General features: G+C 41.9%; 2 protein-coding genes across 3 annotated transcripts in view; one reads left to right on the top strand and one right to left on the bottom strand.

Moving 5' to 3' along the window:
• Positions 1-1,009: 1,009 nt before the first annotated feature.
• Positions 1,010-6,951, bottom strand: LOC147891079 (uncharacterized). The gene is made up of 2 exons (XM_087389142.1): positions 6,636-6,951; positions 1,010-6,433 (listed from the first exon to the last, which is right to left on the bottom strand). Exon 2 carries the CDS (start codon positions 6,418-6,420, stop codon positions 1,351-1,353), a length of 5,070 nt encoding a protein of 1,689 aa, XP_087245268.1. The 5' UTR covers positions 6,421-6,433; positions 6,636-6,951; the 3' UTR covers positions 1,010-1,350.
• Positions 6,952-21,392: 14,441 nt separating this feature from the next.
• PAH2 (phosphatidic acid phosphohydrolase 2) overlaps positions 21,393-24,498 on the top strand; it is a 38,365-nt gene continuing 35,259 nt past the window's right edge. The window contains exon 1 of one of the 2 annotated variants that reach the window (XM_087390077.1): positions 21,393-24,414. In XM_087390077.1, the coding sequence (XP_087246203.1) occupies positions 21,831-24,414 (2,584 nt within the window). In that variant the 5' untranslated portion in view covers positions 21,393-21,830. The remainder of the gene's footprint in view (positions 24,415-24,498) is intronic. The other variant, XM_087390079.1, reaches the window with a different exon arrangement.

Raw genomic sequence — 24,498 nt, 5'->3', positions numbered from 1 at the left:
GAAGTCCTCAGCCAGCAGCAGTGTTCTATGGCAAGGATTAGGGAGCAGCAGATCAGCCCCCCATCCTCGACACCTACAGTGTTCCTTCAGGTCCAGGTTCATCGCTTGGACAGCGGCAGCCGGGTCTCAATCAGAGCAGCCCTCAGTTCATAGATCTACAGTGAGGGATTTGCCCGTCCATACAGTACTTCTCGGCCCTTCTTTATTCAGTTATATTTGCAGACATTTATACAGTTTATTTTCCCACTTTGGAGGACACCGTTCATGCACTCACCTCACAGCGCCCACTTGTGTTTTATGAGTGCATTTTCATCTCAAGTTTCTATCTCTATTCAGTCAGCATTCGTAGGAGAGAGAGTGCGTGAGTCTTTCTCCATACTACATGTAGACTTACCAGAGGGTGTACGAACTGACCTTTTCAAAGGGTTCACCGCTTAAACCTAAGCCCATCATTAATGCCAGCTCTTGGGTCATAACCGTCACCTTCCCTCTTCTGCAGGATCCGATCACACCCTCCCAAGCCAAAATCCACATCTGGTTTCACCATTTGGCGAAAATTCACCCCCATTTTTCTTGATACAATACTCCCAAAGATATAATTCATAGGTGAAGGTCAGACTCAACCCTTATGAAGACTAGCAATTTAATGAGGTGCCTCGTTAAAAATTAGTCCACACCTTCACTACAATTCCAATCATAGAATATGAGAATGAAATTCACCATGGAAGAATAACAGAGAAAAAATGGCATAGAGAGAAGATACCCAATGCCTCACAGACCGTCTCCTTTCACAAAAAGAATCCCCATTCTCATCCTCCAACAACAAACATTACCTTAAAGCTAGTAGATAGCCAACTGCCCAAGCCAATCTATTAAATTTTAATAACTAAATCCAAGGCCTCTTCCAGAAGATAGCCCTTAGTTAGAACAGTGTGGTGCACCTTTCCCATCCTCTCACAGTCTTCCTCTTTAAAAAAAGAGCACACTTAGACAAAAATCGACAGAAGGGTTCTTGAATATCACCATAACATTCAACATCCAACTTGTATAGGAGAAATGAAAAAACCTTACATTCCTGATAAAGTCGTCTGTAAAATTATTCGAGACACATCCATAGCGGGAGTGCATACTATGCTGGCACAAATCCAGTTCCTCCCACAACAACGAAGATGGGAAAAGGAACAAGAAGTGGAGAGAAAAAGGCCAAACTAACCCAACAATTGCACATAGAGCACCTCTGCAAAAATTATTTACCATTAACACTGACATCTGTCCTTGAAACACCATCAAGGCACGGAGTATACTAATAGCTGGCATAAAGCCTGCACATCTCAGAGACTTCATTGGAGTTCAAGTATCATCTGCAGTCACAGAGGATGCACTAACTATGACACTCACTTGCCGCAGAAGTTTAATCATCTGGTCCTGTATATCTCCAGACGACTCATTTACACTAGACACTGAGTTTGGAATAAAAGAGCTAAGATTTACAGCCTTGCCACTGTTGCTAGGGCTAGCAATAGCCTGGAGCTGGTGTGGCACGGGAGAATCTACTAACGAGCCTGTCCTCCCATGCTCAACCTTGTTCAATGGTAAGGAATTTGTGACAGCATGCTGTCCTTCTCGTCTGTCCATTGTCGATGGAGAGGTTCTTCCATCAGCTCTCACAGCAGAGTTTTCTTTTCCAGACGATGAAATGTCCTGCTTCATGTCTAATCGTTGAGGACGCCACAATTGATGATGTCCTTCAGGGCTCTCCTTTGATGATGGGGATTTTCTTCCATCAGATTTCACAGGAGGGATATCTTTTCCAAATGACAAACTATCCTGCTTCGTGTCTATTGCCTGAGGATGTGAAAAGTGTCGGAGCCTGAAGGTCACTGCTGCCTGTCCAAAAATTGCATTTTCCTTGGCATACTTCAAAGCCATTTCGGCATCATAACCATGCTTGAAGACAACCTGAGCTGAAGCACTGTTCCTGTACACTCTAGTTTCTGCAGTTTGTAAGGCCCCGAATCTGATAAATGTTGCCTTCAGCTGAGCTTCAGAAGGCAACGCAAAGCCTTGGGGGAACCTCATGAAAAGGCCAAGTGGGGCTTGGGAAGACAATTTTTCATCAGAATGTCGGATAGGGCTCTTCACACCTGACACTGGGGAGGTTGCCTTTCTAGAATATTGCTTTAGATGCTTTCCATTGTGATTCTGCTCAGTAAACTTCCCTGTGATTCCTGCTTTGACAGCATGTTGCCCATGACCAGACGTTCCCAGACTCTTTTTTGTAATCTTAGAGATACCTTCCTGAAGGACCTCAGACTTCCTTTTTCGTGCTGCTAGTGCAAGCTCTTGCATGTCAAGTCTCTCTTTTGTAGGTGCCACATTCTGCGAGTGAGATTTTGACTTTACAGCCATCAATTTTGAATCACTAAGATGGCTCCTGCTGTTTGGATGTGGATCGGTCTTCCCCATAACCTGTTCACCTGACTTTGTCAGTGCAGTACCGTATCCTGAACTCTTCTGAAACACCATGTCCCGGAATTTTAAGAAAGCGCTCGATACTCCATCCAAAGGTTTTTTTGTGATTGTATTGTTTAAGGGACTTCTTGCCAGGGAATGCAGGCCTTGAAGAAGTTGCAGAAAGGTGGGATCCTTCTCATTAGCAGACTCACTAGCAGGTAATTTTGGGTTCCTTAGCTTCTCAAAAGGCTCATAAGCTGAGCTTTTCTTTTCTTTCTTGAACCCTGGCTTCATGCTCGCATCAGAAACAGTTTTCTTGGCTGGAGACTCATCCACATTCTTTGGGATTGGAGTGAGTTCCCCTGCAATTCTTTGAATGCATTCACCCAACTTCGGAGACTTCGTAGTCTTTTTAGCGTCCTCCCCTTGTTGTGAATGCAGGAGGCTGGCTTGCTTTTCCCTCTTCACTCTTTCTTCCTGCATATTCTTAGGGTGCAGCAGTGGGACAGGTGATTTCTCCATATTTAACAAGTCATCAGGAATCGCAGCGTCCGTTAGTGGAGAAGCATTCGCGTCATCATGAAACTTTGTCCTGTCTTCAGAATCTTTTTGCATATGTACCATATCAGACATCACCAAAGATGAATTGCTGGTGACCTGCCCTACCAAGCCTTCCTCATCAGGTTTGGCCACATCCAGAGTTATTTGGGAGGGTTTTACCTCTGGCTCTTCCCTTCTTTCCCTCTTATCAGCCTTCTTATTAGAGCCAGACTTCACGTCAGTAATACTCTTGACAGCACTATCCCTCAAGTTTCCCTTCCTGAGTCTCTTCAGAAGTTTGGAATGGAAACCCGCTATCGCCATCAATGTTTCTGCATCATCATCTGAGCTTTTTCCAGCTTCTGCTACTTTTCCTACCATAGGAGAGGTCTCATCATCTGATTTTTTCTCAAGTTCTGCTACCTGTACAGCCGCTGGAGAGGCAGCATCTCGTTCCAATTCAAATGGCTCAGACCTCCTGGCTTTCTTACTGCCTCCAATATCCTTTGGGACCAAGACTCGTTTGCTTTTACCCAAAACCGTGCCCTCCCTGCCTTCCTTATGACTTTGAACTTCTGTCTTCTCTAGTACCTTTGTCCCATCACTAACAGTAGCAGCAGCTTCTTTTACATGACTAGAGTTCCTCACACTCCTCATTACAATGGATTGGTCTTCACATTCAGATATTGGCTTTTCCACCATCTCATCTTTGCCAACGTTAGCCTTCTTTGCCTCTTTACCTTTTGCTGCAGCAACCTCACTCTCAGTCTCAAGGGCAGAAAATCTCCTCTTCAATTTTGAACTTTGGTCAGCAGTTGCAGCAATACGTCCTCCTTTACCACGGACCTGAATCAACATGTCTTGCAAAAGTTCATCAGAATTCGGCATACCCCTACCAAAGATGGAAGTACGAAAACCATAGGAATGTCCGCGTAATTCTGAATCTTCAAGGCTAGAGCTCCAAGAACCGAAAGGTAAGCAGGCTACACTCTTCACAAATTTCAGTGTCTTCTCTGACTGGAACTTTCCTTTACTCCCTGAAATCTCCTTATGAGACTTGATCCTCACTCCCTTCTGGATGCCTGTGTTTGCATCTGGAAATGTACCAGTGCTATGCAAAACTCCCTCATGACATGAACAATGTAAACCTAGCTCAGCACGCCTGCAAACTTCATCCAATGCTTCTGCAACTGCTTTGCAAAAGCTCTTCATCGTTGTCTGTTTTACTTTATCTTTAAAATTTGGTCGAAATGCTATCAGCTGAGATTGCTGCAGCCAGCCAAAAGTGCCATCACCAAAGAAGGCTACCAAAACCCTACCAGATCTCTGTACCTTCTTGGCAAAACCAGAAGCGTCAGCTGAATCAAAAATCTGGCCAGGCCACCAAGGATGGGACTTTACCTTAGCCCACACCAAATCACCTACAGCAAAGGTAGGGCCTTGCTTCAAACGTTTTGACAACTCTTCAGCAAAGTGCTCATCTTCAGTGTCATCAGAAACACGTTCACCATTGGTTGCCTCGAAGACTTTTTCATCCTTACGAGTTTCTTTGCCAACCTCACCTTTTGAAGCGTTAAAAGCGCTTTGCTTGCCATCCGAAAGACCATCCAATTCATTTGCACAATTTTCACCCATCGAACTTTGATCATCAACTTGCTTCTCCAAATGAGAAATCCCAATAAGCTCCTCCGCAGCATGTTGCTCCTTGATCTTCTCTTCATAAACATGTTCCAAAGAGTGCTGTGAAGCAGGCTTGTCAACGTCCATGCAGTACTCCAAGGCAGACTCGTCAGTTCCCATATGCAAAACCCCAACAATTTCATATGCTGTATTTTTCCCCCTAATGGTCGCTTCATCACCAGGCTCCACCGAACCCTGTGAAGCAGCCTTTTCAATGCCCATGCATGTGTGCAATGAATTATCTTCCTTCTCCTTTTCAAATGTTTCTTTGGCACTATCAGCCCCGAATAGGTCTGTTACATTGGCTTTTCTAAACTCCCCTTCATCCACTTCTTCTGCACCAATGCCTCTATCAGAGCGACTTGATTGCCCAGAGATCAAATCTGTATGACTCTTTGACAATTCCTCATTCTGTACACCAGGTTCCCATGATCTATCCAATGGGCTTGTCTCACTTTGAAGGCGGACAAACTCACCACCACCAATGTTTATCACTGTGTCATTGTTGAACTCAACTTGCACACTCCCAAGCTTTATTTCATTCTCTGTCTGTTGAGATTCCTGTGGAACATTTTCGAGGTCATTCCCAACAACAGTCATCGACTCTCCTTGTGTTTGAGAGCCCACAAAAGTCAACCTACCATCAAAGTTTCCTCCATGTATGTTTTCACTACGTTGAACAGCCAAAGATTTGTTTCCACCATCTGAACCTTCACAGTACATCCCCAGATTTCCTTTTTCCTGAATACAGGATTCCAAAGCACCTGCGCATTGCACAAAGTCACTGCCCTCCATGTGTACTATTCTCTCACTTCCAAAATCCGCTCCAGTGTTGGTCAGCTGAGATCCTTGTGAGGCATTCCCAGGGTCCTTCCCAACAGCTGTCATGGACTCCCCATACACCCGAGAGCTATCGTCTCTCTGTTGAGATCCCTTTTCATGTTGACCTTCATCAGCTAAACCCTCCTCACCCTGAACAAGACGACCCTGTAGACCTTCGTTGTCCCCACGATGAACAGTTGATGGCTTAATTTCAAAAATCCCTACAGATTCCTTTTTGTAGTCTTCCTCATCTGAAGTTCTGAAAGATGCCCTCAAACTTTCTTCTGTCTGTATTAGAAAATCAACAGCTTCGGCACATTGCCCAAAATTCCTGCCAGGCTGATGCACCACCTTCTCCTTGTTGACTTCCAAGGTAGCGCTACACGAATCATCCATCACCTCTGGAATACCTTTAGCCGCAGCATCCAAAGCTGAGGCCCCGTGCTGCTTATCTGACTCGGCCCCCTGCTTGTGGTCTGCATCCAGATCGAGGTAAGCCACCGTGACTTCATTACAATCGTTGAATTCTGACTGTTTGGTAACTGGTGAGTCGTACAGGGATGCTCTGGCGGAATGTTCAGCTTCAAGTCGATCTTCTACGGCACCAGCAGGAAACGCTGAATTTATAGCCTTATCCTGCTTCGGAAAACCTTGAACCCTGTTTCTCCCTGAAATTACAGAAATACAAGCCCCTCCAACGGCCGAATCCAGCGGAACGTTGCCTTCTTTCCCTGCTGAGGAATCTTCAACCCCCGTGGTGTTCGTCTCTGGGTCAGCCTCCAGAGGACCACCATCTGCGAGCTTTGCTCCACGCAACGAAACTTCGGTGTCTTGAGGGAAAGTCTCCGTCCTCCGTTCTTCTAGCTCCGAGACAACTGAACCTGCCCCGAGCTGCGAATTACCAGGAGGGTCTTGTTCGTCCATAGAGAAAGAGAAGCTGCGCGCGCCCAAGGGGGTTTGGTGAGACTCCTCGCACAGAAACGAGAAGCGCAGAAAAACTCGAAATGATGCAGGAAGGGCGGAAAATGAACATCCTCCCCGTCACCGCGTGCCTCCAAAGCTACGAAGAGTCGTCCTCGACGGTCCAAAAACGAAGCAAAATACAAAAACTCAGGGGAAAAACAAAGGGGAAGGCTGACCTGAGAAGTTCGAAAGGAGGGGCGAGGTGTCTGCGAGAAATACACTTCAGCGGGAGGTCGAAGGGGGAAATTGGGCAGAGGAAGGTGCCATGGGAGAGGGGAGGTGGGAGATTGCAAAGGACAGGGATGGGAAGATGGGGTTTGAGCACAAGAAGAGGTGCAATTTGGGGAGGAGAAGGACAGAAGGACGTTGGAGGAGGAGAGGATGAAGAGGGGCTTGCCAGGAATTCAAGCTTTTGCCGCCATAGCCAGCCAGTCACAGAACAGCCCTCATCAAAGTTGTTGATGATGAACCTCACACGCAGAGAGAAATTTTATTAGTACAAGTTTACACACACCCCCCCCCATATACTGCCTAATTAGTCACACGCGCACACTTTTTTTTGGCCGGCCCTTTGGGAAGGGGTATAGGTATGGTTTCAAAAGGTGAATTATTTTCTTTTGTATTTGTTTTGGGAGATCCACTTAGAAATTTTTTATCAGTGTTTGTAGTGGTAATTTAAGTGCTCCTTTATGGTTTCATTAAGGGTGTTTACACACTTGCCCGCCCGTGGACACGCCCAAGGCTCATGGATGAGCAAGATTGCCTACCCACACCCCGCCCACGGTTTAGATGCATTTATGGCATCTTGGGCGCCCATAGTGTGTAAACACCCTAATGTCTCTCAACGAAATCTTTTGCATGCCTGAGAGGATTCGTTGGAGTGCCGTCTTCGTCTTGGAATTCCATGCTACCTTTGATTGCATGTTGTTGTTTTGTGGACTGTAGAGGATTTCTGCATTCATAGACAAGATACTCAATGAAAACATCCATAACTGGCTATCGTGGAGTGGCAAAGATTACTTAAGGCAGGAGAGTTTTGCACTACTCCCCAGAGCTGCTCACCTCGATTTAGAAGCGGCCCTCAAGAAAAACCTGGTGTACCATGGAATTCTTGGTAGTAAGGCCCAGCACAACACAATTGGGAAGTCCTGGAACAAGTTTGTCGATTCTTGTTCAATCAAGTGCACACATCAGTTAATCTCTCTATGATGGACTTCGCCAATTGTTTACATCAAAACTCAATTATCAATTTCAATTTATGTGATTTTCTTTGAAATGGCAACATGTAATTAGTTTTTCTCTTTCTTTTGTTGTATTCAATGAAAAGGCTTATACGAGAGAACCCGGAGTATGTTAATTTGAAGTCAACACAACATTGATTCTAATTAAACAATCAATGGACTAAGAACTTTCTTTGATCTCTTAAACTTTAATCTAAGTGATTATGTATTATTATGAAAAATTATACGTTGTTTCATTTGAAGGGATCTCTATGAGTTAAGGGTTACATGTCTTGTAGGTCATTACCTGCATTATATTCAATTTTCTTACTTCTTTGGTTTGGTGACAAATTCCATAGAAAGGGAAAAGCCCTTAATGTGACATAAATCTTCTCCATTTAGCCAATTCCTCCAGTAGGTATAGCCTTAGTAATCCAAGGTAACCTTTGATCTCAGTAGGTTCCTATCTTGCATACAAGAGTGGTACAAGAGAAAAGCTCTCCTTCTCAATGTTGAATACTCCCTGTAACTCTTAAAACACCATGGGGGATGGACACCTCTGACCCCAAGTCTTATAGGAGTACCTCTTGCAAAGCATTCACAACTCCTCTCAACTAGAGTATGAGTATGCCCTATGTTGCATAGTGAACCTATTTGCTACCCTAAGCTCACAATGACATATGTAGGTGACCCAGGCCCTCAATACTTTCAGAAAGAGATAAGTGAAATTACTTCCAAAGGGAATGAAGAAAGAAAGCAGTCAACAACTAATTTAACTTACAACGTCTCTGTCCTCATCTCTTGGTCCATCAGCAACTATGATTTGGTCTGCCATTCCCTCGTCACTTGCAACTTTGATAATTACAATTGCAAGTGTTCCCATGATGTTAGAGATTGACAATTTCCCAAAGTTGATCATCTTAGTAGCCCAAGGAACATATGTGTGAGGTGGTTGTGTTTTATTTCACAAAGGCACATGTCAACAGCACTAATGTGCTATGTCCTATCAAAGAAACCTCGTCACAAAAACAACTAGTTGAACGTCCCTATATAGTTGTGATAGGTCTTGCAATGTTTCTGTAGATAGGCTTGTGTAGTGAGATGCCATTAGAGGCAAGCGAAGAGCTGCATTGATAGTTGTCCCATGTTGAATGCAGCTTTCCCAGTGTATGCCAACAAGAGGACTTTCGATAGATCTATATTGTGTGTTTGTTTGTGCGAGTAATACTTAGTAGTGCTTGAACAATTGCCATTAGCATAAATGTCTTCCCTGTTCCGACATGTCCTGTCAAAAATAGTTGGATTTTTGTATTGGTATCAATTCTTTTTTTCAACATGATGTCTTCGAGTATCAAACATGTTACATTATAAGTCAATAATGATGTGTTATGTACTTGGTTTTGCTTCTCTAGTTTGGGCATGTCCATTCCAATGTCATATTTTTCCATGTTTTGAAGTTTGGACTGGCTACTTGATGATGTAGAAGCATCAGAAGTGGTTCATGAATTTGTAGGAAATTTTGGAATAAGTTTATTGTATTTTTCTTTATTTTGGTTTATGATATGTTTGTTTTCATTATATGTCTCATGCCATGTAGGAGTCTCTTCATTAAGTGAGGGTTCTACATTGTGATATGGAAAGGAACAAAGTACGTAGTTCTCTGTAGTAGTTTTCTGGATCACGGGATTCACTATAGTTGTTAAATTGAATATTTTCAGCTTTTTCCCTTTTTTTAGGCTTTTCCCGCTGAGACTGTATATTCACTTGCAAAAGTTGCCAAGCAAATGCCATGAAGAGCACTTGTACATTTTAAATATTTGTTGATAATGTCATTAGACAATATGTTTGTGCTCTCTGGATGTAGTACTTGAAGTTGTTCTCGATGTTTTAAGAGTAATTTTCTCTTCTCAGGAAGGTTGTGTTAATGTATTGGAATTGCCTTGATGAGGTTGAAAGTGGCAATGACAGACATAAATGAACAGTTTGTTGGGAGCTTATGTGTTGTGTATTTAAAATTACATTGCCAATGTGTCGAATGCGCTCATTTGGGAGAGTATTGGATGTTATGCTTTGTGAAAGTGCTACTTTTACTGCCTTTGTGGTCTCCTTATCGATTTTTGTCATGTATGAAGTACAATATGCTATAGCCCCATGTGGGTTTAGTATGAATTGTACATTTGTGTTTGCTCCGTAAAGTAATGACAAGGTTGGATTGAAATTATTTGTGTATATGTCTTTTGGTTCTCTTTTCAAGAATAGTGTCGGCTGTGCAATAGATGCCTGTAGTGTTGAAATGTATTCTTGTTTAGACAATCCAAGTGTTTTTAAGAAACAACTATAGTCTAATAACAATGTTGTATCTTCCAACAACAGTAAGTTAATTGATTTCACGTTCTTCTTTAGAATGTTGTCAACAATTTGTTCTTGTAATAGTAATAGCACTTGGGTATTTTTCATGGGAAATCGAGGAAATCCAAATCTACACTTTTTTGTTTGCTTAAAGCATGTTTTACGATGTCTATGAGTTTGGATGTTTTTTTGTGCAAAGGGAAAGAAAGAAATGTTTGTGCAAATGTACTTGTCGCGGCAAAAGCTTCGATCTTTGAATTTGTGGACACACCCAAAATAGGTTCACTATTAATCCAAAGAAGGCCATGATCATGCTGGCTTCCTCTATTTTGGAATTCAGTTATGAAGAAGAAGTCATCCACTTTGCTTAGAATAGTGTCATCTTTTCTAGGTAGTGTCAGGGCTTGAAATTTATGGATGTAATATTGGCCAGTTGTAAGAGGGTCTTCTCAGATTAGGTTTTGCAATTGCATGTTTGGGTTATGATGTTTACTAGTGTCAAGGTTATCGTTTAGGTTGTGCAGACAGTTTACCAATGGTTCCCATAATATGTCAGCAAATATATTAATGACACTACCATGTAGACCAAATTGACCTTTGTAGGTCAGTTCTTGAATTTGGGCAAATGGTATTCTTATAGAGATCAAGTGTACTTCAATGTCATTAAGATTTGTTGTGTAAGTTGTTTTAGGAGCCATCTTCATGTTCTTAGAACATAGCAACGGTACTTTGTTATTGTTGATGTTTTTATAGCACATGGAACAAAGAGAATTACTTGATGAGTGAGAATTGGATATATTTATACCATTGCTTTGGAGAAATATAGCGATTTTGTCTTTTACTTTCGCAATTTTAATTTGAATTTCAATCACCCGCAGCAAACACATGGGTAGCTTGGAGTATCTAAAATTTTTTGTGCGCATTGTTGTTGGTGGCTTATTTGATTTCGCTTTTGTTTGTGTTGACAAGTTCAAGCAATGGTTGTTGAGGTTGGTACTAGTGTTGTCATTGGAATAGTAGTACATGCAAACACAAATCTTCTCGTTTTGTACATTTTGTTGAGAGTAGCTTGTATTGAGTACTTTTTCCCAAACCATTGCTATCTATGAAGTAACATTACTAAATCTTTTGTACATGGTGTTGGATTTTGTTGAACAAGTCTTTGTAGTAGTTCCTCATCTTTGCTCATCCATACATCATATGTAGGTCTTTTGTTCAAATGAATTAGTGGAATGATTGTCAAAACACCATTTGACTCATCTAAAAGTCGGGCTTTTGTAAGTGTTTATTTGGCTTTGCCTATACTAATATTCTTGCACAACTTTATTCCAGTGTAGCATAGCAAAGTGAACGATGTTTCAAAGATGGCATGAAAGCATTGAAGGATATCTACCATCAGTACAAGAGAAGCTGAAGAGTTATCCACTAACTTTTGTATGTTATGACTTCTCAACAATGCATCTTCTGCCAACATGCTCATGTGCCATGGTGTATTAGTTGTCTCAGATGTAGAGAGAATGTTCTCACAAATGGTAGTTAGCAATTGTTCATAACTTGGCGGAGGGAAGAATTCATGAAGACAAACAAGCTTGTTTGTGTGCATCAAGATTTCTAGCAAACAACTAGTTTGACTACTATAGTCAATAGTTCAATTGGTACATTCGACAGTGGTGGATAGTTGCCAGGAGTAGAATAATAAGCCTTTGAGAGTTAGTAGTTGTCAATTTGTGCTACCCAAACTAGTTCAACATTGCAATTAATGCTCCAATCATGCAATAAGTAAGAGGTAACTTCTTTCTTGAAGTCAACATAGAGGCATCTTGCTTGGATATGCCACTTCACACTAAGATGTAAAATCCTATAGCTCAATTTTGATTGCTCTCGTAAGAAGGGGTAGAAGGGTAGGCTATTGCTACTATTTAAATGCTATTGTATTATTGACACCCTACAAATTTCCATTCACTACTCCCTTCGTCACATTCATCTTGCATGCCACACAATTTCATTGCCATGGTGAAGCCTGCTATTAGAGTCCAATTTGGGGAGCTCTCTTTTGAGTCATTTCCTTAGCAGAGAAGTCTCAGCATGTATTGCAATGCTTGTTTAAAACTCAAAAGAAAAATTGATGTAGTTGAAGGAAGTCATGGTGACCAATTATTGAAATCAAGCAAGAGAAAAAAGAGACCATTGGAGAGCTTGAAGGCCAAGGACATTCATATGTATAGGCCTTCATTGCAACCAAAGGCCAATTGGTAGAATCTCTACAAGGAAACCATATGAATATATTACTACACTTGCTAGAAGTCATGATTAATCACCAATTGTGACCCCCTAGTAAATAAATATGCAAACAAGGTCAAACTCTTGAAAGAGGCATACAAATCCATGCATGAAACATATAAATGGCAAAACCAAAAATTAATGATTGGGAAAGATAGAGTCTCTCAACATTCAAATGACATGGAGAGACTAGTGGAAGGGTGCCCATGTTCTCATGGAAAGGGATATAATGACAATCCAAAATCTTAGCAAGAATTGTAAATTCAAAAAGCAAAAAGACATGTCGATTTAAGGACTTGGAAAGCACAAAATCAAAGGGTTAAAAATATATTTTGGAAAGCACAAAATCAAAGGGTTAAAACAATATTTTGGAATCAAATAGATGACACTCTCTTCTTTGATGCCTTTTGACAAATGGAGATCAAGTTGAAGGGGCTGACATATGACCATGTAGTTTAGGAGTCTAGCTTTGTGATTGAAGGTTTGTTATTAGTGTGCACGCAACATTATGTAGGACTTTTTCGATGGTTGGTGAAGCTTTAGGCCATGATTAATTATAGACATCGAGGCTTGCAGATGTGACTCTCTATCTTTCTCACTCTATGTGTGTTGAATTCTAGCCCCCCCTCTCTCTCTCTCTCTCTAAGTCGTGTATATTGAAGTCACTCACTATTTAAACAATGTTGTTTAGTAGAGCTATATATTTAATCAATTGCTAATTAGCTAAAATCAAATAATTAATTTGTCCTTTCATTACATGCTTGCAATCAACCTACGATAATTAGCATATTGATTCATCAATCCCGCGTCTCCCATGCCCTTCGAAAAATCTCTCACCCCTCTTGCTCTGACAACCTGTTGATCGCGTGGTAGCCTCGCCAAGTAGATCATCCCAGAAGAACGGATGGTTTGTTTTTCTCAAAATAAAGGTAGTACACTTCTAATGAAAAGGAAATTGGCAGTGGAAAAGTCGAGGAGGTGTATGGAGCCTACTCCCTCTCTTCTCCCCCCTTCCTCCCTCTTCTCTCCCATTCCCTCTCCTCTCCCTCTCCCTTCCTCTCCTCTCCCTCTCCCTCCCACTCTACCTCCCTAGGCTCAACGCCTCCATGTATTTTATAGATCTCACCTGTTTAGATCCCTCGGCTTCTAGAGACTTCTGATTAATCATAGACCATGCAAGATAGCATTTTTTACATCCATCTGATGCAAAGACCATCCCTTTGATGCAGCCATAGCAATGACTGCTCTTACGGTTGCCATCCTTGCAACTGGACTGAATGTTTCTTCATAATCAATGCCATATGTCTGTGCATACCCCTTGATGACTAATCTTGCCTTGTATCTGTTCACAGAACCATCTGCATTGTGCTTCACCTTATAAACCCACTTAAAGCCAATTGCATTCTTGTCTTTAGGCAAAGGCACCAATTCCCATGTAGCATTTGCTTCCAAGGCATCCAAAGTGGCCTAAGGCCTCTCTATACGTGTTGGTGATTCTTTAGATGAGCCGATAACTCAAGAGGCTACACCAAGACTTGATCCTAAGCAACCTTACATTGAGGCAATGCTAGTTTCTTCATTGGAAATGGACAATGACATTCGTGAATCTTGGAAAGAGAAAAAGGTTGACTTATGGGATGAGAGCAAAACAAAGACCATGTGGGAAGGTGTGATCTTCTACATTTTCCTAGATGACTCTACGAACTTTGATCTATTGGGTAGCAAGTGCATTAGTGTGGGAATTGATAAGAAATAACAAGTTATAAGAAGTAAAATAGGATTTTGTATGCAAGATGTCGGCTCTCTGAGCCGTCTGAATACTTCTAATTAATCATGCCACCCCACCTGACCTTAATCAACGTTTATTTGTCCCACTTCCCCCGCACATCGACTAAATAATTAATATGTTACTTTTTTCTCACTGGGGGGGGCCTATTCTCTCTCTCTCTCTGTCTCTCTCTCTCTCTCTCTCTCTCTCTCTCTCTCTCTCTCTCTCTCTCTGTCTCAAAGCTGTGTATATTGAAGTCACTCACTATTCAAACAATGTTGTTTAGTACCTATATATTTAATCAATTACTAATTAGCTAACCATACATTTTTGAGCTAGCAAACAGAATGTGGGAGATTTAGCAAGTCTTTATTGCAGAGACAATAGGTTGAAAGCATTTAGTACCATAGTTGGTATCAATTCAATTGATTCATTGGATAGTATTGTTAAAACTGACCCACATTTTGCATTAGTAGTTGTCTTAATGTGCACACTTTCTTTTAGCAAGTTCCATGTTTCAACGCCCTTAATAATAATAACCATAATTGGAAAGGGCATCTTTTTTCTTTGGGGGTAAAAGAGAAGTACATTAAGGGGCTGGTTAGGGACCAATGAAAAACCAAATACAAAATTTGGATTTTAGGTAAAGTGGATCCATGGCCTATGCTGTAAGTAGCTAAAAGGAACTAAGCCCTGATATGGGCACCAATGTGGAGTAGCTTCCTACTAACCATAGTGTCCTTGTGGGTTAACACCCACCCCATATCCCTAAGGGTCTCCTTATCTTGAATAGCAATCGTTGTTTCGCTAAAGCCCGCCCCCTCAGCCACATTGAACATGAGATTGTTGCGGAATTCCCACACAGAACTCAATAATGCAACTCAAATGTATGGCCAGCAAGCAACAAGTGAGGATGAAATGTGTGCATCCACACCTAGTAGGACTAGCCTCCACCTTGAATCGATGTAGAACTTTTCCATGATTCCTACCTCTTGGACTACCTTCTCTACTGTTCACCAAACTTCTCAAAAAATTGGACAGTATCACATAAGGTGACCCACAAATTCAATGGCTATTTTGAATAGAGGACACACCAACGATACTGGAAGGTGTTTTGATAGATTCCCTTTAGTATGGAAGCCACTAGTGCATCACTTTCCATGGTAAAAACTGAGCCTTGCATACCACATAGTTTCTCCAAATGGTACGTAGCCTTTGACCCCACCAAGCATACCCCCTTCTCAGTGCCCACTATTTGTTTAGTTCGGGGATGAGCGACCCACATTGCATCAAATGTTAATATGCCAATCTAATTGAGATATTCCTAAGGCAGGTCTTTCCTAGTGACCATTGGTCTTCCCTCCATGGCGGTGATACGACGTGTTAGTAGGCCACGACACCAGGATCCGCGCTTGAAACCAACTTGTATAGCAGATCCCAATCCCTAGCAATACGTGGAATTTGGTTGCATAGTTGCTTCATCGTGAGCCAGTTTGCTGATCTAGCATCCCACAAGTCAGCCCATGACCTCATACCTTTCTTGTACAAATTGCATGCACTGGCTATGTCATGGAGCCCAAACACATCATCCTAGAGTATGTTACTCCGCCAAATGCTCTCAAGGAGATTGGAGTTGCCTTTTAGGCCTTTGCGACCTTTTTAAGAGAGCAAAGAGATGCCCTCCTTCCAAGTCGACACTAATCTTAAGCCCATTACTTGCAAGCTAAAGCCCAAAACCAATCAGTCGTACTAGGAGAGACCTGGCCAAGTTCCTACCCCTCTACCTTACCTTTCTCAATGAACTCCTTAAATATTTCTATCCAAGGTGAGGGACCATGGAAAAGGCAAGGGAGCCATTTGGAGAAGAGGGATATGTTGCATACTCTTACATCAGGTAGTATCCATGCATGCTTACAAAAAACCAAAATCCTTAATGATAGCAGAATCAGCAAAAGTTTGCCAAGTGTGGTCGCTATCCTTTTGATAGAGTCACCCAACCATTGAGGAAGATTAAGGAAATTCACCCATCTTGGACAATCATGATACAAGAATTCATCCACTGAGAACGATGTGCTCCAAAGGATAACCCGCACCGATGTGCTCCTAGACAATCATGATACAAGAATTCGTCAATTGTGCTCCAAGGGATAACTAGCACTGATACCCATGCAAACATGCAAGACCTCCCAAGTATGTCATTCCAAAGAGCTTCTGATGTAAAATGCACCAAGAAAAGCCCCTTCCTGATGAATCTAGCCACATACGCTGTAGTAGGGATGTCGCATTTGAAGACAAGGAGCCGTTGTAGCTATCCAGTGAGGGAATCCTACCAGTGTATACACACTTCCCCTAGATAACTGCTCAATTTTGTGTCAGATCCACTTGTAGCTCTCAAAGACCAATGTGTCTCTGGCTAGCCTCAAACATTGCTTTGTGCCCACCTCTTTGGCATGACGTGCCGCGTTGGCTTGCACAAGCCTCTTTGCTTCATCAACTTCTAATGGGGTGAACCCTGCTTAGACCTTCTTCACTAGCACTTTAACATACGAGAGGGATTCTTCGACATCCTCCTCGACTTTTGCAACAGTCTCCTTGGCATCAGTGGGCACCTCTTTCGAGGAACTCCCCTCCTCCCCACTCACACCATGGCCTCAAGGTCACCTCTATGTCTCTTTAGGGAGCTCCTACTCTCACACTCACGATTGGTTCGAGTGGCATGCATGCATAGCTCTGCTCACTCACATGCACAAGTCGAACCTCCTTGGAGCACCAATAAAACCATGGAATGGAAGGGCATCATTTTATCATGTAGTTGACGTTACTTTCAACTTTCTCACTGTTACAAGTACTAGAACTATGAATATAAAGACCTAATGACTATTGATATAGATGAGTTAATGATATGGTATCCATAATAAAAATAACATAGGGTTTTGGAATTTAAATGTATTGCCATTTACAATGCAAAAAGGGTCTCAAAATAGTTTCAAGGAAGCACATTCTTTTGATCAATGTCATCCACTTTGGATTCACAAGACTTTTGATTTACCCTTTTATGATTTTAAATCCTTAATAAGACTAAAATAAAGTCCAACAAAACTCAAAAAATCTTAATATAGTCATAGCAACCTTAGGTTGAAATTTAACAGGGAGAAATATGTGAATTAATAGTGATGATTACAACCTTTGTTCATGTGTGGAAAAGAGGGAATTTGACTTGAATTCTTTCTCTAGCTTGAAAGGAGGCCAGATCTTGACCTTGAGTTGATGTTTAGGAGTTACCGTGCTACCTCTCCCATATACCACAAAGGTATATGCATCATTTCAAAAAATGGGTGCTCAACACCCCTTTAATAGAGCTCAAATCATATTCATGTGTGCTATTTTTCCTTGTATTGATGAAAGTTAATTAAATCACATGGAATTAAATGCGCTTGTTTGCACAATGTCAAAGATTGATTCCTTCCACCTTTCTCATTGAAGGTGCTAGAAGAAAAGGATCTAGTAAGAATGAGAGTTGGAGAAATTATACATTTGTACTTCCCCTCCTAGAAACCTTATAGTTTATATGCAGTACTCCAATGTAGGCATCTTTTATTTTTATTTTTTGACTTAATCATCATTCACTTTTATAGTCAAGCCTAGATTAATGAAACAAAGAGCCTGAACAGTTATCATGCTTTCTTTCAACATCAACGGCTTGACTTGAAAAGGAATACAGCGGTGCACATTATAGTTATAAAGAAGTTAATGAATCCAAAAACATAAGGATATTTGCTATGTGTAAAAATGAATATCATATAATTCTTGAAAAATCATTCCCCTTGCATTATTTTGGACATAACAAATTTACAATGTGCAGGCCATCTTACGTCAATTCATTTGATTGGTTATGAAACCATGTTTTTATACACTAACACTTTTTGGCTCTACAACAAATAAAATAGTTTTCTATTTGTTATTGTCCTTTAAAAACTACTTTTCAATCTCTAACTGACGTTGCCAAGTGTTTCTAGTAAATAATATCATGATCATTGACCTTTTGTTTTTCACACTCCCTTTTTATAACAAGTCTCCTTCTTTAAGACTCATATAAAAGTCCTAATATTGCATGGAATCCTTTGGTTCAAGGCAATATACCCCATGGCAACAAATGGGATCTTCTAATTGTCCAATTCCATGTAGTATGGAAGCTTGAACGTCATTATACGTTTGTGGTCCTTGAGGATGTGTTGAACTCTCATATCATTCATGCTAGATAAAAAGTTAGCCCTGAAGGAAAGGGCACTGCTATGCATATGATAGAGGCACCCTTAATGCCCTTATGTACTAGATGGATGAAATTGCATAAATTAGTTCCAAAGGATTCTGTTATATCTAAGTCGTGGAACTACTTTCAAGCTTGGGATGGAATAATTAGTTTTTACATCACTTCTTTTCCTAATCAACATGTGTAACTTTGCCCACATGTAGGCCTTATGCTTTCTAACTTTCACTCTATCTAGGCTCTTCATAATAATTTTTTTTCGTACAAGAGAGTGATGCAATATTATTACAATGTAAATCTAGGGTGGTATCGTTGAAATAGATCATTCTATATATTATTTTATTCTTTGGGGTGGAGGTTGTTACTAGTATAGATATTTTCCAAACTTTTCAAAATAATGCATGCAAGCTAGATGTAGGATTCTAGATATATCGATAAAAAGCAACATGTGTGTGACTCACTTTGCTTTGATGAAGGGGAGTTCGCTAAGATAACATATAAAATGCGGCTTGGGAAAATGACCCCTTAGAAAATACCATGGTATACAAGACATGAACCCTTGAAGCAACAGGTTCTTATACACACGTTGACCTTTAAGAATTACCATCTTAAAGAACAAATGCAATTGCTTTTGGCCCCTTAATACCCCTTTAATGCTCCTTAATACCCCTTCCCAATTGTTTTGATAGCATATGGGCAAACCACAAAAAACTATCTTTGTGCCTAGACGAGATCCCTTGGCTTCGCCACCGATAAGGGATCACAAGGAGGTCTCATGCATTCTAATGTTCAGACTATCTAGCCTCACCATAATATCATTTACTTGCTACAAGAAAGTGAGGCAAAATGATGGCAAGGCGAAATCTAGAAATATATGATTTAATATAAAGAAAATGCATACTATATTTTATATTTAAAGTATTTTGTTGGGGTGGAGGGTGTTAATCCTAAGCTTTTCCAAAATTTTCAAAAAAATCCATGCAAGCTATAACTAATATAATAATTAAAGTGCTAAAAGTTTACTTTTTAATGCCCCTATATTTTACTCTAGGCTCCATCTCTAGTATCGATCTTGGACCCAATCATACAAAGCCCACTCACTCTTATCACATTCACCTGGCTTTATTGTGATAGAGGCAAATTTCTCTATGTATGATATGCTATTTATTGTTGGGCTCAGAGCTCACACCCATAATTTAAGCATATGCATCAATCATGTATTCGCGCTTACTTACATAAGAGGGTACAATAATTATAGCCCCTAGGTCCCATTCTCAAGCTATGCAATGAAAGATCATGATGACCCAACCAAATAATTTAAAGATATTAACGTGTCTTTTGCCAATGCAAAAAGTTATCGATGCTCTAATGCAAGAAGGAGTGCTTTGAAAAGTTGTAAATTTGGGTTTCTATTCATGATACAAAGTAAAAGTGCACACTTGGGAAAAGCATTATATGTAAATATGCACATTAGCAAAAACATATTTAATTTTGAATTCTAGCTACAATTGATCCCAAAAGTGAGAGTTAAGGTTTGAAGATAATAGAATTTGGCATTGCAATAGTTGTTTCATGGTTGTGCTACTAGGAGGGTGGTGTATAAGTAAAATTTGACAAGATGTTTCTTTTTTAGAATAGTTGAGAATTGAATTATCGATTGAATTGTCGGATGGTAGCTTGTAGCCTATGTGTCGTACTCTTATGGATTCCTTGCCGTATTAGAATTTGTGAAGTTGAGAACATGACTCAAATGTAGCTCAACTTAAAGAGCAGCTAATACTAATTTGCTTAGCATAAATGGAAGAAGGCAGTGGCCACTCAATCAAAATTGTATTTCATTGTACATACACCTAGGCGTTAAGCGAATTAATCACATTTCATAAGTAACACGTATATGGCATGTGAGTCACTCAATTACAAAATCCCCTTGTCTCTTGAAACACGCTAATGTTGCATGTGATCTCCTAGGGCACATTTTAAAGCCACTGTCTAGAATCTCCATGGACCGACCATTTCATAAATATTTGTCTCGACATTTCTCCCCAAAAAAATCATTGAGAGTTGTGATGTCACCACACTGGAGCCACTATGGCTGTGTTGTTGTCTATAGTTGTTAATATGTATACAATAGATTTTCACAAAACCATTGACCTCAAGAGCTTTAAAATGTGGGGGACTACATGCCACCTTGGCATATTAAATGCTCGTAAAAATGTGGATTTTATGTCATTTCAACCCTCAAAAGTATTTTTCTCAACAAAACCATTGATTTGAAGAGCTCACTCGTTTTGTGGGTCAAAAAATGGGGAAAAAAGGTGGAAGACCAATGCCACCTTGGCATTAAAGTTCCCATAACTACCACAATGTCATAAGAGAGCCTTCTCGCCATGCTGAATCTAACATCCCTAAAATGTCGATTACCTAAAATTTGAACTTCCCAACCTTTGCGCCATCATGCATGTGGTGCGTGTGGTGTGCGTGAGGTGACCATAGGTGTGGACTTTGTGCCCACTGGTCCAAGGCGAGTGGGTGCCCCTTGACAGTTCTGATGCCGCCGGGAAATAGTCGGGTAAAGTGGCAATGGCTTACTTCGAAGGAGGGTTGTGCCCTTGGGGGGGGGGGTTGCAAAGCCAAGGGGGAGCCACGTAGGAGGGGTAAGTGGAAAAGGAAACGGGGAGGGGAGGCGACACGTGGAGTGCTGACTAGGGGGAAAAAAAAAAGGGGGGGTTTGCATTTGGGGCAACGAAACCGGGTCATCTTCTTCATTTGGGAGCTTATTTGTTTTTCTGTCTCTGTGTTTTTGGCAAAGCTTGCTCTTCGCCATCACCATAGCCAGAGCTCGCGAGCTTCAAGTTCTTCTTGCTTACAGAGGTAAGCTGCCTCCTCCCCTTCTTTCCTTCCCTTTTCCTGCTTCCGATCCCCCCCCCCTCCCCTCCATCGCCTCCTCCATCCCTCCTTCCCCTCCCCTGCCTCCCCCTTCCCAAATTTAGGTCTCCCCTTTCGCATTGCGGCTTCCCATCGATCCTCGCTTCCCCCACCGATTCCCCCCCCCCCCGGTTCACACGCCTCCCCACCGTTTGCCCTCCCCTGCTCGACTCTGTTTGGCCCCTTGCCGCTGGATTTTCGTGGCTCCATCGCCTTTGGGTCGCTCTATATCGAAGAGGTTGCTTTTCCTGCTTCTATACCCGCAGCTCGAACCGCCTCGCCTCATGGTACCGCGTTGCAATGCCTTGCCTCCTCGACGGCATATGATTGGGACATCTGTGTTTTGAATCACCTTGCAACGGCACGTCCGAGGAAAATTAGTGGGCTCGCTGTGTCCCATCGTCCTTTCGATTGGTTTTCTCGGGACGAACTTAGGATCTCAGTTTTTTGGGCGCATCGGCTGGCTAGAAATAAAAAAACTTCTCCTGCAGCTAAGCCAATCTCGACTTGCTCGTTAAGAGGAACTGCGTCGTTTGATTTGCAAAATCGATGTGCAGTCAAAATGTTTGCTGTCGGCATGCTAGGCAGCTATATTACGCAGGGTGTGTATACGGTGGCCGGTCCTTTTCATCCCTTTGGGGGGGCTGTGGATATTATTGTGGTACAGCAAGAGGATGGTACTTTTAAGAGCTCGCCTTGGTATGTGAAATTCGGTAAATTCCAGGGTGTTCTTAAAAGAAGAGAGAAGATCGTGGACATTTCGGTCAACGATGTGCCAACGGATTTTCATATGTATCTCGATAATAAGGGTGAAGCGTACTTCGAAAAGGAAGCGGAACCTGAAGAAGATACGATGATGCTTTCACCACCAAGTGCTCCCTCCTCGGGGGATGAGATGGCAGAACATGGCAGAATAAAATTTTTGCTCAACTCAGAGGCCGAAGAAGGATTAGAAATGCAGGAGGCACGATTTAAAGACACAAGTGTCAAAGCCACCGGCATATCTGCTGATGGCTACCCGTCAAATTCTGGAATGACAGAGGATATACAGGCTGATAGCGATTCCACGGTCTGGGTTTCTGATGCTCTCGTTAACGAAGACAGGAGCGAGGTTTTCATTGCTATTTCAGAGACCAATAGCTATTTGGTAGAGGGAAAACTTGGGACTGCCAACGGTACCAAGTTGATGCTGAAAAAGGAAGAGAACAGTCCTCAAGGATCAGGAAAGGAAGTTGCCAAACCTTCCCGGTCCATCTTTGGGTTGGTGTTCGGGAGAAAAACTCAACATGTCTCTGGAGGCCCATCCTCTTCAAAACATCGAGGAAATGAGATTGCAGCAGATGATCTCAAATCCAGACTTTCTCTAGAAAGGGCCGAAATAGTGGCAGATCTTTTAGATAGAAGATGGGGGACTGGTGGAAAGGAAATCCTTCTAACTCCCACCTCTATGGGGCAGATTACGGCCAGTGCTACACCTTCAGGCTCACAGGGGCCTCAACTATCAGAGACAGGAAGTTTAATGCACGGTATAGGGGGTGCTGAAGCTTTTACAGGCGAGGTTTTGCCTGAGCTGTTAGAGCATCAGCAATTGTCTGGCCAAGGAACCCTTGCAGAAGGTCTTGGACGACCTATGCTGGAAGAGTCAGCTTCAGAAAATGCTGGAGTAGATGATTTGCGAATAAGTATCTTGAGTTTAGAGACAAACACCCAAAATACAGAAAAAACTGTTGACAATGTGTCAGAGGACAATGTGTTAGAGGAAGACTGGTTTTTAAGAACAGCTGTGGAAGAACAGAGTTTGGTTCTTCTCTTCCAGGAAACCATGGGAGATGAGCGTCGATCTAGTGATTGCCTTTATGGTGCCATTTATGAGGCTGGACATCAAATTAGTAGATGCAATGAAACACAGGCAGGCAGTGAGAAGGCAGCACCTTCAGGTACCTTAGTCGAGGATGCAAATCAGAACACTGAATGCGGAACCAGTCCAGAAGTTGTGCTCATGAGTGTCGATGGTCATATCATTACTGCGCCAGTAGGTTTTGAAAGTTTTCGTCCAAATGCCAATGAACCTAGCCAGTCTTTTGATAAGGGCGGGAATTATTCAGGCGTGGTTTCTTGTAATGGTGGTGTAGAGGTTGCAGGTACCTTAGTCGAGGATGCAAATCAGAACACTGAATGCGGAACCAGTCCAGAAGTTGTGCTCATGAGTGTCGATGGTCATATCATTACTGCGCCAGTAGGTTTTGAAAGTTTTCGTCCAAATGCCAATGAACCTAGCCAGTCTTTTGATAAGGGTGGGAATTATTCAGGCATGGTTTCTTGTAATGGTGGTGTAGAGGTTGCAGGTAATTCGGAGTCCACTGAGCCTGACGCTGAAATCAGCCATGATCAGCTTGGTGTTGCTACATGTACTAGCAGGATTCCGCATGCCGAAAGTAATTTGTGCTCAGCTCATTTTGGTAATGTGGGCGGGAGTCAACAGCCATCTGTGAATATGGAGGCTAGGTCTGAATCTTTTACCAGGGGTAAGAGCAATCTGATAGTCGTACCCCAGGATGAGAGTGCCAAGGAAATGGTTCCGACTTCTTCAGCTTCATTGCCAGCTCGATTACGTGATATTCAAAAATCGGATTATGGGCACAGTCGTTCAGCAGGGTCTGATTCCTTCTTAACGCCTCAAGTACAGTTTGATACAGGTGCTACTTATATTTCCGGCAAAGATGTAGATGGAAACCTTGGCTTGGATGACAGGTCTGGTGATCTGGGCGAGAGTCAACAGCCATTTGTAAATATGGAGGCCAGGGCTCGAACTCTCACCAGGGATAGGAGCAAACCCATAGCTGTACCACAGGGTGAGAGTGACAAGAGAATGGATCGGCCATCTTCAGCTTCTTTGCCAGCTCGGTTGCATGATGCCAAAAGATCGAGTTATGGGCACTTGTACAGTCGTTCAGCAGGCTCAGATCCCTTGTCAAAGCCTCAAGTACAACAGTTTGATGTAGATGCCACGTATGTTTCTGGCAAAGAGGTAGATGGAAACCTTAGCTTGGATGACAGGCAGACTATAGAGGCCATGGTCTACAGAAGCGGAAAGAATTTTGCAGAAATTGAACAGGCTCTTGATGCAGGAAAAAGTTCTAGTGTTGGTAATGTTTGTCTCTGGACTCTCTTTTTGCATCTTTTTGAAATGACAACCTTGATGTTTTTGAGTCCTTAGCTCATGTCTTCTC

Source organism: Dipteris shenzhenensis, chromosome 18, assembly GCF_047967505.1.
Source record: "Dipteris shenzhenensis isolate YYH24624 ecotype China chromosome 18, Dip_SZ_1.0, whole genome shotgun sequence".
Lineage (NCBI taxonomy): Eukaryota > Viridiplantae > Streptophyta > Polypodiopsida > Gleicheniales > Dipteridaceae > Dipteris > Dipteris shenzhenensis.
Note: the sequence above shows the minus strand (reverse complement) of the source record. Positions and strands in the feature narration are given on the sequence as shown.

Bases quoted from the DNA above. Each gene is read 5' to 3' on its own strand.
- LOC147891079 (XM_087389142.1), bottom strand. From the start codon at position 6,420: ATGGACGAACAAGACCCTCCTGGTAATTCGCAGCTCGGGGCAGGTTCA.